General features: G+C 50.0%; 1 protein-coding gene across 16 annotated transcripts in view; it reads left to right on the forward strand.

Annotated features, from left to right (window-relative positions):
- The window catches only part of LOC149122227 (uncharacterized), a 90074-nt gene that overhangs the window by 32394 nt on the left and 39941 nt on the right, over window positions 1-17739 (forward strand). For 2 of the 16 annotated variants that reach the window (XM_089312966.1, XM_089312965.1), the window contains exons 4-6: window positions 10014-10086; window positions 10200-10336; window positions 12586-13187. The exons of 8 other annotated variants lie outside the window; for them this stretch is intronic. In XM_089312966.1, the coding sequence (XP_089169092.1) occupies window positions 10014-10086; window positions 10200-10336; window positions 12586-12696 (321 nt within the window). In that variant the 3' untranslated portion in view covers window positions 12697-13187. Of the gene's footprint in view, window positions 1-8510; window positions 8547-10013; window positions 10087-10199; window positions 10776-12585; window positions 13188-17739 lie in introns of those variants that run through there. 6 more of the 16 variants (XR_016220402.1, XR_016220418.1, XR_016220396.1 and 3 more) reach the window with 6 other exon arrangements.

Consider the following 17739-nt stretch of genomic DNA (forward strand, 5'->3'; position numbering starts at 1 on the left):
CTCCGGTTGGTCCACTGACCACGCATCTTCCCCAGAACCAGGCCTGTATCAGGGAATGGAGCTCTGTGCCTGCAGCTCCCCGGGCAGCACCAGCACGGAGGCCTCCATGCCTTATCCCGTCTGCTTGCTCGGTGCCTGGTGTGATGTGAATAAAACAGAAATGATTCCATGCGATGATGGACAGTCCCTGTCGCTGGTTTTGTTACTGAACCCATCTCCCTAAGTGTTGAAAAGGCGCTTTAAAAATTGATTTCTTTTTCCAGATCTTTAATAAGTAGTCGTAATTGCATCTTGAAGGGGGCTGGGGGAGAATAAACTGTTTCTAACTTGGCTTGTGGTGGCCGATTAATAATGCGGAGCCCCAGTGAGTTCCTGGAAGTCTCAATCCGGCGAGCCATTTGGCCTGACAGAGAGCCACAGGGGGCCAATGGGGTTTAGAAATAATGGAAAGAGCACGGGGGTGTAAGAATTGGCAGCTGTGTGGAGACTGCTTAAACAGTGAGTCAGACCAGGAGCGCCTACAGACTTAGAAAATGAAAACATTTGTTGTCTTTCAGGAGCTTTTGGAACGTGTTCTTACTTGGGTTCGACCATCTTTTCCATGTCTTTCTTGTTCAATGATAGCTTTTGTGGCATGGCGAACTACAGCGTTCAGCCTGTTCTTTGGGACTCAGTGGACTACAGTGCTGACTTAACCTGAATCCTTTCTTAGACACACGAAGGAAATATTTCCACCCATGGATTTAGATAGCAGAACACACAGCCTGAAATTAACATGTCAGGGCAGGGGGTCAACTTGGGAGCCTGGTTCTAGGGAGTAGAGTGCAGGGAATCGAATGGGAAATAATGGAGGAAGAATTTTTGACCCCTGCAGGTGACTCTCCCCTCTAGGGACCTGTCTGAAACGAGTGTGGGGGCTCATCCCCCACTGGCCGAGGCTGGCCACAGGGGCCTTGGTTTCCTCACACCTCTTGTGTGCACATAAGTTCCAAGCAGAGGGCCCTGGATAACTGGCCTTGGAAATTCCAGGCGGGAAGAGATGTGTTGTGCAGGCCCAAGGACAGGTACGTGATGTGTCCACTGCTGCTGCTGTCTTTGTTTTGAGGTGTAGTGCAGAGAGAAGGTGGGCAGAGAGAGAACCATCCTCTGGTTCACTGTCCAAGTGGTTGCAATAGTCAGGTCTGGGCCAGGCTGAAACCAGGAGCCAGGAGCTCCATCCCTTTAGGTGTCAGGGGCCCAAGTAGTTGGGCCATCATCTGCCGCCTTCCCAAGCGCATTAGCAGGAAGCTCGACTAGAAGCGGCAGAGCTGGAATTGGAACTGGCGCTGATGCAGGGTGCTGGCCTTGAACGCAGTGGGTTAGTGTGCTGCACCGCACGCCGGCCTCCGCTGCTCATTTTTATAGTGCATCTGTGTACAGCCAGCAGCCTGCCTCCTGATGTTGGTTACGTGTTCCTTCCCTCTGTCCTGACATGGGGTGTGTTTCCCAGGATGGATGGATGGATCTGGTTCCCAGAGCATCTTTGCAGGCACTGGCATTGGATTCCCAGAATCTGCTTAGTGCTGATGGGCTCAGGTCTCTCGTGCCTGCGGTAGCTAGGACAGTTGATTTCTCTGTCGTGTATGCAGGCCTCACTGCCAATTCCTTGGTCAAGCATTGTTCTGGCTGTTTCTGTGAGGGTGGTTTGGGATGGGATGTGCATGAACTGGTAGACTTTGGGCAGAGCCAGTTGCTGTCTGCAGCGCAGGTGGGCTTCATCCTATCAGACAAAGACGTGAAAAGGAGAAACAGCCCATGCCCCACCCCCCTCCAATCCCAACCCCCACAACAAGAGGTTGTCTCCCAGCGGACCCATTTGGACTTCATCTGACACTCAGCCCTCCGGGTTCTATGGCAGCGGTCACCTTCAGACTCAGATGGCCCAAAGTCTCCAGCCGGCCACCTCCTCTGTCAGACCTTGAACTTAAAAAGCCTCCACAATTGGGTGCTCCAGTTCCTTAAGATCAATGAATCAGCCAATCCCTCTTGTTCCCACCGTGCGCACATGCGCACACACGCACACACACATGCACACAAAGGAGGGTACTTCAAAAAGTTTCGGGAGCATGGAATTAAAAGATGTTGACTTTGGCCAAAAAATTTGAAAATCCTTGCATTTGATGGGTCTTTAAAAAGTTCACGAAAAAGGTATATCATGAAAAAACTGCATGGCTTAAAATTTATTGGTACTAAAATAAAGGTTTAATTTCATTTCCGTGGCCTTTTGGAGCACCCTGGTAAGTGTTGGGAAGGTTTTGTGGTGTTTCTGGGAGAACAGTTTGCCACATCTGCCCGGGGCTCTGAGCTGTGTGTGACTCGGTGATTAAAGACCACCCAAGACGGGCTTTGCTGTCACAAGTAAGAGCCACTGGCAAGCGGGGACCATGAAGGTGGACATGTGTGGAGCGGTGCCACTGTTGTGGTCCCCAGGGGCTCGGTTAGGGAGAATCGTCCCCGAGGGCTACTGGGAAACCTTTCTTTGTAGTCTGTCCTAAAGGCTGGGAGAAGCCCAGTACCAGATCCTACAGCCTCAGGTGGCTGACTTTTGCTTCGTCTGCCAACTTTCTAGAGATAATTTTTAATGACTTTGGTTCCTATTCGTCATCACTTTGAAAATATTTCAGAATTTAAAGATGGTTCAAAAACGCACGGGTCATGCAGCGTTTTGGAATGGTTTACCCAATTCTGTTGGATCTGGTGTTTGGCCTGTGAACCTGCTGATGCTGCCACTTTGCACAGCCTTCCGTTTGCTTGGCTTGTTTGGTAGAAGGTGACTTGCATCCGGAGCAGGCACGGTTCTCAGGAACCTTCACATTGTCATTTCAGACACATGACTGAGCAGATGGGGTGTGACCAGATGGCGGGAAAACATGAGCTGGTGGCTGTGTGCTGGGGGCAGATTGAGGTCTGGGAGGAAGTGGTCGTCTGTCCTAAGGTCTGCGTGAATGAAATCAGCCTGGGGCGTGGCCCCAGGATGCTCTAGTGGCTGAGGGTGATGGTTCCGAGTCAGGTGGCTGGGTTTGAACAACCCATGCATTTTGGGAACTCGGCCTCGTGGTGGTACCGCTCAAGTCCTCCGTTCCCGTGTCTGTAAACTGGAGCATTAACAACACGTGAGTCCTAACATTGCTGCAATAATTATCGAACAACGCACAGAAAGGCAGGGCAGCAGTTCCCAAATAACCTCTGTTCTTGGGGCCCTCATGGTCCTAGTGGTTTTCCATGGTGCTGCTCATCGAGAGAAATATCCAGGAGTTCCATTTGTCAAGTAGTTAGGCCCATGTTATTGAACGTGTATTTATGTCCTGACAACAAAGGTGTGTGTTCCTATACAGTCAAAGACAATAACCAGGACATTTTTCATTCTGCACCACATTGCTGGTCGAGGAGAAGTTTGTGCCTGCTGGGCACTGTTAAGGTTATCGGACTTGGAGATCACGTTGGGGATGGCTGCTCCCATTGGCTGTCGCACACTGGTGTTTCCAGTTTAAGTTGCTTTCTCTCCCACTGTTTGTAGGACTCTCGGCTTCACAAGGACTTGGTGTTGTGAGTATAGAATGTAGCACGACCCAGTGTTGGATCGGCGGACTCCCTCTAGGGAGCAGTTTTCTACAGAAGGACAGTCTTGGGGTTTCCTTCAGAGTGCAACAGTGTACAGTTTTCCCCAGAACTCCTTGGAGGTCAGTGTGGGTCCTGAGACAGGACCCCATTTGACAACCTCTGGGGGAAGGGGTGTCTGGCACTCTGATGTCTGTCAGCTGGTATTCCAGAACCCAGCTTTCCTACCCTGATCACATGTGTTCTAGAAAGTTCCTTCAGGTGATAGACACGTGTGACATCCCCTCTGCAGAGGAATGACATCGAGCAGACACAATGGCCTGAATGTTTGCTGTTTGATGGGTTCAATGGTGTCTGCAGAAGGGTGGCTGGGTGGCAGCTGCGCAGAGCCAGCAGGGTTTCTGTTTGACATGTGTGGTGCCCCTAACATGATGTGAGTAAAGTACCTGGAGTTCTACAGAGTAGAGACCCCAGAGGTCTGTGCTGTAGGCATGGTGGTCTAAACTCCTCAGGGTGTTTCTTATTTAATCCTTGGAAAACCTTAAGCAGGCCTAGGAGGGGCAGAATGGCTGAAAATGGAGTTGCTGGTGGAGAGAGAAGGTTTGTGCTAAGATCTTGACTCTGTTACTGACCAGTAGTGAGGTCTTTGTGCATTTGCTCAAGCTCTGACGGCCTCCGTTCATTCATCTATGAAATGAGGCTAATGATGGGGGCCTGTCTGAGGTTAAGAGGAAAAGATGCCCGATGTCCTGACACCTGGTAAGTATTAGCTTTTATCATAAGTACAATTATTATCATCTCTATATGTATTAAGTAAGCTATTATTAACTCTAAAGCCTCACCTTTCTATTATAAACAGTAGTATATATATTTTATAAATTTTATAAATTTTATATTTATATATAAATATATATTTTACATACATATATAATAGAGAGATGATAATACCTTACCAAATGTATATGGCTAGCAAGCAGAGACGCTAGGATCTTTGTCCAGTTACAGTGGTCTGTGGAATGTGTTACGTCAGCTCATGTGGATAAATACCCTGCTTATCTAAACTTGGAGGACTTGTGGACTCTGTAACCGTTTGAAGTTTGTTTCAGACACAGCTGTCACTTCAGCCGCCTGTGGCTCTACAGTGAGTCAGCGGAGCAGTCGTGCTGGAAGGCTCGGTCACGTCCAGCTAGTTTCCCTGCTCCACAGGGGTCCAGTTTCTAGCCTGGCACGTTTCTCTGATGCATTGAGGCTCCGAATGCCAGTCAAGGAATCCCACCGTGTGCAAATCCATGTGCCCTCCTGTGCTTCCACGGGTGTGCACCTGCCTTCATGGAAACCGCGATCGCGGGCATCTCTTAACCACATGGTTTCTTTAAGGAAATGCTCACAGGAGTTCAGAGTTTGGATGGGGAGGAAGGGCTGGGACTAGCAAAGCCGGGGCCTGTGGGCAATGGCCTGGGACCCCAGGGATCTGCAGGAAGGCCTGTGGACCTGTGTCAGATGGACAACAGCACGGGGGCCTGAGGGACAGGGACTGGTGGGGAGGTGGGGAAGCAGAGGTGGACTTCACCTTCGTGCCTTTCATGACTCACGTAGTCCCGCTCAAGAGGCAGATGTTTGAAGGACGGGCAATGGAGCAGAGGCTGCTGGCATTTAGTGACTCAGTGGACCAAGTGTTGGACTATGCAGCCTCACACACAGAGCCTTTTATATTCTACAAAACCCCCTGCAACATAGATACTAAGACTTGTGCCAATCAGCATTCTTCAGAGACGCAGAATCAATAGGATCTACATATTGATATATGAGCCTGGATTTATTAAGAAGATTGGCAGTTATGGGGCCTGTGAAGTCCTATGAGTGGCCTGCGACCTGGAAGACCCTGGGATGCTCATAAAAGGGCTCTGTCCCTGCTGAGATGCCTAGAAACTTGGCAAGCTAAGGGTGCGAATCTCAGTCCAAACCTGCAGGCTTGAGAGGCTGGGGGGTTTCTGGGGTGAGTCTTGGGGTCCCAAGGCTTACACAGCCTGGAGCTGTGATGTCCAAGGCAGCAGGAGACTGCTCCACCCCCTATCATTTCTTCCCTTCCTGCTGTGGTTCTGTGTGGTCCCCAGTAGACTGGATGGTGCCTACCACACTGGGGGCTGATAGTCTGCACCCAGTTCACTGATTGCACACACCAGCGTCCTCCAGAAATCCCCCACCCCCAGAAAGGTTAAGATTGGAGGAAGGAAAATAATGGCAATAAATCCAGGCAGAAAATGGTAATACTGGGATATGATGATAGTGAAAAGGCAGAGAAAGGATAGGTTAGAGAAAGATTTAGGACGTGCACTCCACAGGGCTTATTTGTGACATTGAATTATCATTCAGCATGAGATTCTCCATAACCAATTGTTAATTAAGAATCACGGGAGAGCTGGGGCCTCAGACTGTGAATTTTGTGTTCGTTGTAGCTGTGTGTGGGAGGGGAGGCTGAAGTCCTGGGTGGGGGTGAGGCCACGGGAGAGCAGGTAGCATTAAGTGGGAAGCATCCTGCAACAAGACCCCTGAGGAAGACCCACTTCGGACACAAGGAGAGAGAGGAGAGCCCTGGAAGGAGGCCGAGAGCGCCTGGCCGGAGGGCAGAGGCAGCATCACCAGGATTTCCTTCCAAGGAATCTGAAGGGGAAACACATGCCAAGGAGAAAGGTGCAGGGCGCCCGTGCTGCTGGGCTGTCCAGTGGGTGCACGTGGTCCAGTGTCCCTCAGGTACAGCAGAGTTTCACACTGTGCTTGTCTGCTCAGGAAATAGTCCTGCACGTGTGCTGAGCAGCAAAGATGAAAGTAAACGGGTAGGGGCTGGCGCTGTGGCACAGCGGGTCAACGCCCTGGCCTGCGGCACCGGCATCCCATATGGGCGCCGGTTCTGGTCCCGGCTGCTCCTCTTCCGATACAGCTCTCTGCATAGCCTAGGATAGCAGTAGAAGATTGGACCTCTGCACCCGTATGGGAGGCCTGGAAGAAGTTCCTGGTTCCTGCCTTCGGATTGGTGCAGCTCCAGCTGTTGTGGCTATTTGGGGAGTGAACCAGCAGATGGAGGACCTCTTTTTCTCTCCCTCCCTCTTTCTCTCCCTCCCTCTTTCTCTCCCTCCCTCTTTCTCTCCCTCCCTCTTTCTCTCCCTCCCTCTTTCTCTCCCTCCCTCTTTCTCTCCCTCCCTCTTTCTCTCCCTCCCTCTTTCTCTCCCTGTCTCTCTCTCCCTGTCTTTCTCTTTCTCTCCCTGTCTTTCTCTGCCTCTGCCTCTGCCTTTCCTGCCTCTCCTTTCTCTCCCCCTGCCTCTCCTTTCTCTCCCCTGCCTCTCCTTTCTCTCCCCCTGCCTCTCCTTTCTCTCCCCCTGCCTCTCCTTTCTCTCCCCCTGCCTCTCCTTTCTCTCCCCCTGCCTCTCCTTTCTCTCCCTCTGCCTCTCCTTTCTCTGTGTAAATCTGACTTTGAAATAAATCTTAAAAAGAAAAAAGTTAATGGGCAAAAAAAAGTTACTGGGCAAAGAAATAAGTGACAGAGAATTCATCTTAAAGGGCCAGTCCCTCAGAATGGGAGCACAGCCATGCTCTCCTAGTAACACTGACCTGGAGTCATGTTGCTAACACTTGTCCCTGGCCAGGGTGCCAGCACACCCTAGGTGCCATGGGGATGTTAATATCTGGGAGCATGTTGACTTTTCAAGGAGGAGATAATAGAATAAAACAAAAACCAGAACGAATGACTGTGGGCCCAGTCTTCTAAGCTGTCAATCAGTGTCGTCTGCATAATAAAACAGCAAGTTGGCTTTGAAAAAACAAGCCTACTATCTTCTTCCAAATTAAGCACAGCTGGAGTTGCTGCAATATTAGACTACTCGCCCCATAAAATGACTATTTTGCTTGAAAACCTTATGGAGTGTTTGTTTTAATTAAAAACACTATCAGTCGGTGAACTGAAAATACGTCGTCATTATCGTGCTCAGAGCCCCAGCTAATCCCACCCTGATTCCCGAAACAGCGCCATTCTACTCCATGACGCTCTGCGCCTGCTGCGAGTTGTGTGTGTGCCTCCAAATCTTGGTTCCCACAGTTCTGCCTGAGCTACTGCTCTCTGCCAAACCAAATCTCGCCCGTTCTCTACAACCAGCAGGAAGTCCGAGTCTCCGAAGATTAGCGCGTCGGGCCCATGGACATGGTCTTCTGCTCTGTGGATTTTCTCATCTACTGCCTCTGGTAGCTGGTGAACCGCTGCCCTGTGCTCGGCTTTTATTTGGACTATCTGTTAGCCCCAGTAACATTTTAAAGGGACTTTCTTCTCCAGCCCTGTGGTGGGTAGATTCTAAAAAACTTTTCTTGGAAGGCGTATTTGATTGGTAGAGGACAGTAAGTATGCCAAGCGACTGGTGCGGGTGAGAGCAACCGAAGTTTGTTCTGTGTCTCAGCAGTGAACAGTCACCGAATGTTAGAGCTGGAGGGAGTTTGGACTGACTCCAGGGTGTACGGATGACACGTTGTTAGTTAAATGCTCAGCGTACTCGCAGGGTTTGAGTCATGTCACTTCTGTGGACTTGGACAGCTGTAGCTTTAGGGACTGTGACGGTCAGTCATAGGCCTCTTGCTCTCCCCTTGCATCCCATGCCCTTCCCTGTGAGTGACAGGCAGGCTGAGCTGAAGGCATGCATTTCCCAGGTCTCCAGCTAAAAGGCTGCTGGGAGACTGGAAGGTGGAGGAGGGGAACGGGCCATTTTCCTCACCTGCCATGGCTGCTGGCCGTAGTAGTGTCTCCTCCACCACAGCGCCAACTCCTGCTGGACAGACTGTCGGGGGCTTTGTCCTTTAGCATACACTCTCAGATAGATGCTGGTGGATTTCTGTGCCTTACTGATCCCTGTATGGTTTTGTTAAATTTCTAGGAGGCTGTTGATTTGGACTGAACTCCTACCCGAGGCCCAACGAATCAGATCAAAATAGTCGCTCGTGCTAAGTGTTCATGTGACCAAGCTGAAAGTCACGTGCTTACATAACCTCAGAGATGAGGAGAGCAAGAGAGACTAGGCAAGTCCCAGACAAGCCCGTCTTGCCCAGCGAAGTGCGGAATCCCCCTTTGCCTTAACCTTCACAGAGACGGTCACTGGGCAGTGCCCAGTCAGCCTTTCCTTCCTTGTTCCTCCCAGGACACTGTCCTGACTGACGATGGACCGTGTGTGTGATGGTGGTCCCATGTGGCTTCTCTCGAGTGACGGTGTGGCCCTCTCAGCTTGCGTGCATACACTCGATGTTCAACAAGGGTGACGTCACCTAACGACACATGTTCCACGCTGTCCTGGTCACTAAGTGACACCAGACAGTGCCCGCTTCCCACACGGCAGGGCAGAAGTCTCCAGACCTGGCTTCGGAGGCTCGGTGTCCAGGTGCACGAACTGTTCTTGGCTCTGTGCAGTGTGTTTCATCTGGAGTGTGTTTTTATCGGATTCCAAATTATCCCGTCTCTGTGGAGGCAAATTTTGTTAATTGAATTCTCTTGGAGTACACAGCATTAGGATAATCACAGAAATAAAGGTGTAAGAAAGGGGGAGGTTGAAGAAGAAATGCAAAGTACAGAACAGTGAACTTCCTGAGAAATACAAGAGGAGAATACTAAAAACAACACCAGCAAACACATCGGAAACAAATCTGAGGCTTCGCTAGAATTAGGAACAGAAAAAAGATTTTATCATTGGGGTAATTTGCGAATTGATTTCTCTGTCCGAGCTCAGTGGAGCCAGGAAGGAGACAAAGGGCAGCTTGGGATGGGATGGAGTTGAGCTGGGAAAATCGGCTCTGGCACGGTGGCCCGTGGAGGGAAATGAACCGTGTGTGAGTGCATAAGGAGAAAGGAACTCCGTGCCGCCGGTGGGTCTTCCACATGCTGGGACCATGTACCCTGCCACCTGACTGGCAGGGCAGTGGGCTGGAGAACCACGAGTGATTACTGGTGCTAGAACAGAATTACGAGGTGGACTTCCTTGTGCCTTACTTGCATTTAATCACCAGTGGATACGTTTCCCACTTAGAAATTTTAGGATGGTCTTTAGGCTATGCAGTTTCCCTGCTGTGGTCAATCTTTGTATCGGTATCTTATGAAAAACACGCACACACAATAACTTTAAATTCACATTCCTTGAACTGAAAGGCAAGATGTTTCCAAGGGACCAAAAAACCATATTCCTAGAAGAGAGAGGAAGTTATTTTCTATATTTATAGATTTGTTTATTTGAAAGGAAGAGTTACAGAGAGGCAGAGGCAGAGAGAGTCTTCGATCTGATGGTTCACTCCCCCAAAGGCCACAACGATCTGAAGCCAGGAGCCTGGAGCTTCTTCTAGGTCTCCCATGTGGATGCAGAGAGCACTTGGGCCATCTTCTGCTGCTTTCCCAGGTGATAGCAGAGAGCTGGATGGACGGTGGAGCAGCTGGGACTCAGATCAGCGTCCATCCGGGATGCTGGCGCGGTAGGCGGTGGCTTTCCCTACCATGTCACTGCCCCAGCCCCAGCCCCAGCCCCAGATCTTTTCTTATTAGAATCCTACTTTATCCCTTTCTCTCCCCTTCGCTTTGTCACCAGGCCCAAGGATGCAGAAGGCTAAGCAGATTGCCAGCTTGAAGAAGGATATGCACGTGGCGATTCTGAAACTCCATCCTAGAAGGTCACGACTGGGAACAGACTGCTTTTCAACATGTGGAAAGCACTTAATCTTTGAGGTGTCCATTGGCCCTGCGAAACCCTTGTTTCTCCTCTCCTGGGTTGAGAGTAGCTTGCTGGTTGGGTTGGGATGAGGCTGTGGGCTCTTAGAAGCAGGCGGAATATCAGTGTGCGTAGTTAGAGGCAGGCTTTGACGAGCCTGTTCAGATGCCTGTTCTGTCAAGCCACGGTAACTTGGTTCAGTACCAGTTATAGCTTTGGACCCCAACTTCCTGCAGCGGTGCACCCTGCGAGGCAGCAGGCTGTGGCTCACGTACATTGGGTCTTCGCCATCTGTGTGGGAGAAGCGGATTGCATTCCCAACTCCTGGGTTGGGCCCCAGTGCAGCCCAGCTGTTGTGGGCATTGGGGAGTGAAACAGCAGCTAGCAGCCTGCCTTCTGTCCCTTTCCCTCTCTCGCTCTGCCAATAAATAATATAAAACTTTTAAACCATGCAAGTATTCAGCCAATGGCAACCTTGGCATTGTTTGACATTTCCTCAGATTCCCCAAAGGAGACCAGAGGTCCACAGACTTCCACAGCGAATCAGAGGACACTGAATTTTGGGAGAAATCAGTCGCTGCCCTTGAAACCACATCTGGGTTTAGTGGATGCTAGGTGGGCACTTTGCAGAAAGCAAATCCTGATTTGCTGTATTAATCTACCTCTTTTTGCTCTAGAAAGTTGCATGCAAATTCATTTAAATGCTTCACACATGTTTCTTGTCTTTGATGCCTTCAGCTGAATTTTTATGGAGAAGATGTAAGACCTTAGTAAGAGTAATAGGTCTGTAATTTGCCAATCATTGAATTTTCCATCTAAAATCTGTCAGATGGGTTTCAAAGGCAAATGAGACAAATCCTAACGGCGCAGGGGCTCAGGACCCCGTGTGGGTTGGTGGCAGTAGCTGCTGAGGGTGCAGCGGGTCCCTTTGGCTGTTCTAGCAGGTGCTGTGAACAGAGTCTTGTACTCGGGTTTTGTAATGGGGACAGAAGATAACCAACATGACCACTGATTTCCCCACTCAGAGTGTCCGTGTCTCCACTGGCTAGCTAGACCCTCGGGAGGTCTTGAGGATTGTGGTACCATGGTTCACTGAGTGTTCTTCCATGCAGTGTCTTCACCAGATTTCATGTATTTTCAAGTAATCCCATGATACAGGTCCTTCTGTCTGCCTGGTCTTTGCCTGCCTTCCTGGTCTCGACCATCCCTCTTGGGTGTGACTGCTCCTCTCCAGAGGGGCTCCTGGTCTATCATTCCCTGCTTGAGGGACTCCAGCCCATTCCTGATGGACAATGACTGCTTAAATCCCTTTGCTTTTCTGAGACTCTTCTCCGTGCTTAGGAAGAGAGCAGGCGTACAGGACATGGACATTCTGATTTTTTTTTTTTATTTTTTGACAGGCTGAGTTAGAAGTCCTCCAGTTAAAATTGTTTTAAAAATTAGTATTTGGGAGAGGGTGAGGGGGATGCTATACCCTGGTTCACTTCCCAGATGTGTACAACAGCTGGGGCGGGGCTAAGCAGAAGCCAGAAACTGGGAACTCAGTCTGGGTCTTCCTCATTGAGTGGCAGGGACCCAACTCCTTGAGCTGTCACGTGTGGCCCCCCAGGATGCACATGGGCGGAAAACTGGAGTAGGGAGTGGAGCCGGGACTCAAACCCAGGCAGTCCAGCATAGGATGCTGGCATCTTCACCAGCAGCCGAAACACTTGCTCTGTCCTTTTCCCCTCTTCCATAATGCCTCCCTTTTGAGGGGCTTTGTGTCAACGGAGGTGCTGAAGCTGACCTTGGGTTTATTTTTCACCTACGGGAGTGGCCTGACTCGTCTCGAGAAACCAAAAATAAAGACCAGTTTTTGCACCTGTACCTGGAAAACCACACAGAGTTAGTCTCTTTTTGGATTTTTTTGAAGATTTATTTTCTTATTTGAGAACTAGAGGTGCAGACACAGAGAGAGACAGAAAAGTCTTTGATCTGCTGGTTCACTCCCCAAATACTGCAACAGCCAAACCTGAGTCAATCCGAAGCCAGGAGACAGGAGCTTCTTCCAGGTCTCCTACGCGGGTACAGGGGCCCAAGCACTTGGGCCACCTTCTGCTTTCCCAGGCCATAGCAGAGAGCTGCATCAGAAGAGGAGCAGCCGGGACTTGAACCCACATCCATATGGGATGCTAGCGCTGCAGGCGGCGGCCCCACCCGCTATGCCACTATCCCTACTTTAATCTCTAAATTATACTTCATTGCTCCATCTTTTTGTGTCTTTCAGAAAAGCTGTGCTTTGAAAACCTCTGTCTCTCAGCAGCCCATCCCTGTCTCGCATGGGGCCACACAGATTGTCTGCCCAGCAGGCTGGGGTCTCTGTGCAAAGCAGGGCTGACCAAAAGCTGACCCAGCACAGAGCCTGGCTCTTGCCACTGCCAGTTACTATTAGCGAGGCTCTCAATGACAGTATCAGCTTTCTGGAGGAAGACCAGACCAGGCTCGCCCTCCTCCTTCCCAGATGGATCTGCAGCAAGGGCACAATGGTATTCATGAACCAGAAAGACGAGGAGGTTAATTGGCTTTCCCTCTGAATCTGAATGCTAATGTAACGATTTAAATAGTGCCAACAATGGAAATAAACAGAAGACTGAATTAAACCACAAATGCACAGGCCTGTACCACTTGGCACAGCATAAGAGCCAGCAGTATTGAAATCGTGGCATTAAGGCTTACATGCAAAATGAGTCATGGGACTGTGTGGGGCCAGCACAGCGATTCATCAGCTTGAACCAATGCGACCCTTGGGACGGGAGAATGTCCACTCTGAAATGGGGAAAGTGATCCTATAACATTTCTTAGAAACCAGGGTGTCCAGCCCTCTTCCAGCCCACATGTCCTGCCCCGCTCTTGACACGTTGTCAGTCCTTAGAGGTCTGCGTGTGGACTGGAGAGACTCCCGAGGTGCCCACGAGGACCCTGGGGAGGAGAGCAGGGGCACACTGAGCATGGCTCCACCATGAGGAGCATGGGAACTTTGTCCTGCTGGGCACGGGCTCTACGTGCTCCCATAACGCTCACTGATGGCCGCTGTGCTGGCTCCTACAGGAGGTGGGTGCACGGTGGTTCCTGGAGCATCTCTGTTTCCTTGTCCGTATCAGTGAAACCCAGCATTCAGCGTTCACGGTCACGAGCTGACCACCAGCTGGCCCTGTGCCCACGCTGGGGTCAGTGTCTGGCTGGCTGTCGAGCACACGGCGGCTATCGTCCTGGGGGAGTTGGTGTAGCCGGTGGGAGTTGTGGTGTTATCATTCGGGGCCCTTCCCTTGGAATTATCTAAACTCTTAGAAATTATCTGATTGCTTTGCATCTCGGTTTCATTTGTGACATGAATGTGCCGATCCTAACGTCATAAGTCACTGTTTATCTTACTGCCTGATTTGTCTGGTATTCATTAGATTTCAGCAGATACTGAGTGCAGTGTTACTGCTGAGACGGAGACAGGGCGGGGGTGATGCAGGGCTTCTACCCGTGAAACAATGAGTACACAGGACTTGTTTTTCCCTTGTCACACCGGGCAGCATCCCAGTCTCCCGCACTCCCCTGCATCCATTTGTTTCTCTCAGCATGAATGGCTGGGTAGCCTGAGTGGGACTCACAGAGCCCAGGACTGGAGTAGGGCATTTGGTTCTCTTCCCATGTCTTACTTGACTGACCTTGGCTAATGTCCTTGACTCCTGGGAGTCTCTACTTTGCTTGAAAAATGAGCATAAATTATAATTCCCTCTCAGAGTGTTTGTAAAGTTCAAAGTGATCATAAAACACTTGACTGCTATAATTTATGACAAAACACAAGACTGTATTAATACGGTGTTGCGGTTCTTTATTAATGTATTTTATCCTGCAAGCTACATGGAAACTTTGAGTGTACTGGCATGACTCCCCAGTTTTCATGGCTGGGAGCTGGGTTTGGGGGGAGACTTGTGGTAAGAAACGGGGTAGATGAGCCACCACCAGCCTTCCCGGATCCCCGAGGCTTGTTCCCTTTTCCACGCAAACTATTTGTCTATGGAGAATCTAAGGAGACGACGGATGGCTGGGATTATTAAGGAGGAACCCCTAAGGCTGAGGACCTGGAATGGTAGACAGTGATGGGGAGACAATCAACAGAGAACAGGTACCCTCTTCTTGGAGAGTTTTGAGGTATGGTTGTGTAGAAATGATGCGTGTATCCTCATGTTCCCACTCAACAACAACAAAAGTACTAAAATAAGATAGAAAAAGCAACCACCAGCAGCAACCAACCCAGCCATGAACAGCGACTGCATTCTTACATCCTAGGAGTCACTAGCAGCTTTGCCTCGTTGCTCCCTGGATGGCACAGAATTAAAATGATCCCTCCAGTGCCAAGGTCAAAACCCTTTAGTTATGGGCAGCCACACTGGGACTTGGAGCAAACCCTGGACCTGGAGCTTCACGCTGGGCGTCCGGGAGAAGCCAGTGCTGGTTGGGCAACTGTAGGACACCCCTGTGCAGATGAGCGAGGAGGTCACGTCTCGTGGTACTGCCCCTCCAACCCCAGCTTCTAGCAGGGTCCTGAATTGGGGTAACCTCGATTCCAAAGTTGACGCGTTCTTGACAGTGGCATTTTGTTAGGATGTGTACTGTGCTCATTGGGAGTTGGAGAGAAGTGACTTACACAAGAGATGTAAGATGTGCTAATACTGTGAGTATGTTTGCCTCTGGCCATGTTGCCCGGGGAGATGATCAGCCTTGTGGCCAGACTGTAGCCTCTTGATGACAGATTTTGAGAGACTGACTGCCCTTGTGACTTTGGGGCTAACATGTGAAAGCATAGAATCTTTTTTTGTTGTTGTTAACAGGCAGAGTGGACAGAGAGAAAGGTCTTCCTTTTGCTGTTGGTTCACCTTCCAATGGCCGCTGCGGCCGGCGCGCTGCCCTGGTCTCCCATGGGGTGCAGGGCCCAAGCACCTGGGCCATCCTCCACTGCACTCCCTGGCCACAGCAGAGAGCTGGTCTGGAAGAGGGGCAACTGGGACAGAATCTGGCACCCCGACCAGGACTAGAACCTGGTGTGCTGGTGCCGCTAGGTGGAGGATTAGCTTATTGAGTCGTGGCGCTGGCCAAAGGCATAGAATCTTGAGACGTCTTCTAATCAGCAGACCCATTGGCCTTGGGTACCCTGGTTTCAGCTGTCCTGGCAAACAGGGAATCACTCCCCTGGGCCCCCATCCCCAGGCCCTGCAAAGGGACATTGTTAAATACCATGCAGCTTATACTTTAAGTCAGACCACTCTGTGGTTTTACACGATCTAATCACCTTGTTGTTCTTCATGAAGATTTCTTTTGTACAAGGACCCACACAATGGTGGCTCAAGATTGGGTTTCAGTAGCACAGCGGATTAACACAGCAAAGAGCAGCTGGTGTCTGTGTGCCCTTGGCATTGGGAGGAAAGTTCAGGTCACCATATTCTAGCCATTCAACAAGCCCATGCAGGGGGCAGTATTGTGGTTTTGTTGTTGACGACTAGGAGGAACACAGGATGCTGCCCACGGTCATGCAGGTGGCTAATGATGCAGCCAAGTCACATCACTCGTGAATTCACTTTCCTGGAGAGTTCAGTGTTGGGCTTCATCTTTGGTTTTCAGGGAGCACCTGGAAGATTCCACCCTGGCCTTGAAGCCGTGGGTGCTAGGCTGGTCCCAGATTCTGGACTGGTGAGAGATGTGGACAGAACTATTCACAGTGTGCTGTACTTTTTTTCATGGAGGGTCTGCTTTGTGGCTGCTTCATTTGTATTTTAGGGAGCATTTCTTTCTGACTTCACAATTCCTGTATATATTTAGCAGGCAATCATAGATTTTGAACCAATTAATTAAAAAAAAAAAAAACTCCAGCTCCAGTCTGAAAGGCTATCATGATTAAATTGTAGATAATCCCCATGTGTCCAAACCTAGCCATTCTGAAGCCCTGTAATTTGTTTTTTGGTACATTGTAAACAGCTGTTTCTGAGGCTAATGGATTTTTCTGAAGCAAATATATTATCGTATAATGAAGGGTTTGCTTCACAAATACGATTTCTTTCATAATTTTTAAAGGCATCACCTTTGTGAGCCTTTATTCTTTTTTAAAGATTTATTTATTTGAAAGGCAAAAATACAAAGACAGGATAGAGAAGCGGACAGGAGAGGGAGAGGGACAGAGAGTGATCTTCCATCTGCTGGTTCACTCCCCAGATGGCAGTGACCTTCAGGGTTGAGCCAGGGCCAAGAGCTTCATCCAGGTCTCCCACATGGGTGCAGGAGCTCAGGGACTCTGCTGCTTTCCCAGGCACATTAGCAGGGAGCTGGATTGGAAGTGGAGCGGCTGGGACTTGAACCAACGCCCATATGGGATGCTGGCACTGCAGTCCAGAGGCTTAACCTTCTACTCCACAGCACTGGCCCCTGACTTTTTAATTTATATACTTGTTAGCCAAAGTAGCATCACAGAAAAGTATGCTTCTGCAGTGTTTGCAACTTCATTTAAAGAATCCTGGAGACACTTCCTGGAATAGAATACAACTCTTTGGTTTGAAAACAGAACCAATATACTGTTTAGTTGGGAATGTTTCCCGATGTTTGTGCAATGTAAGATACTGCAAGGATGATGGGATCTTAGGTCTGGGAAGTGAAGTGTTTCTCTCAGGTTGCCTCCTTTGGGTAGTCAGAGTGCCTTCATCACTCCCCGGTGATGGCAGCCCCAGAGCCATCAATGGAGGATACCCAGTGGCACTCGCTGGGACACCAGAGGTCGGCTGTCCGTGACCGTGTAGATTCAAAGCGTCTGTCAGAGTGCACCTTTCTGTAGGCTAATTTATAACTATGTCTCTCCGTTCTCACCAAATCACAATCATGAGAATCAGACGTACCTGGTTGGTCTGGTCTACATGGTAGCTGGGACTGAGTTTGTCTGAGTCCACGCCCTCCTCTTCTCCTGTCCCTTCCCACAGTGACTGCTACTGAGTGTCTCACCCTGTACTCCGTGTTCCTCCACTAATGTCTTCTCCTGGTGGAAGCTTAGCCTTCCAGTGTCTCCTCTTGTCCGACAGCAATCTCACATCCATTGACTGCCTCTCAGATTGGATGCTTGGCATCGTTTGAGCTTCCCACGTACCCCAGAGCAGTGTTAGAGGAGGTGGGTCCCATCTTACACGTGGGGTTCCTATGCGGTAGGCCAAGTGCCCAACGCCCTTCACTAGTGATCAGAAGCATTCCCTGGGTCAGGGTGTGTGAGTGACAGCTCAAGCACTCACATCCTTGCTATGCTGCTTTCTAGTCTGGTGGGACCAGCACCAGGCAAAGGCTGAATGGATGATGCCAACCAGGGGTAGCAGCGTCAAGGTCCCTGCTGGCCTGCAGGTAGCTCTTCCCTCTGGGA

This window comes from Oryctolagus cuniculus, chromosome 14 (genome assembly GCF_051225735.1).
Source record: "Oryctolagus cuniculus isolate XC-2025 breed Fujian yellow rabbit chromosome 14, ASM5122573v1, whole genome shotgun sequence".
Lineage (NCBI taxonomy): Eukaryota > Metazoa > Chordata > Mammalia > Lagomorpha > Leporidae > Oryctolagus > Oryctolagus cuniculus.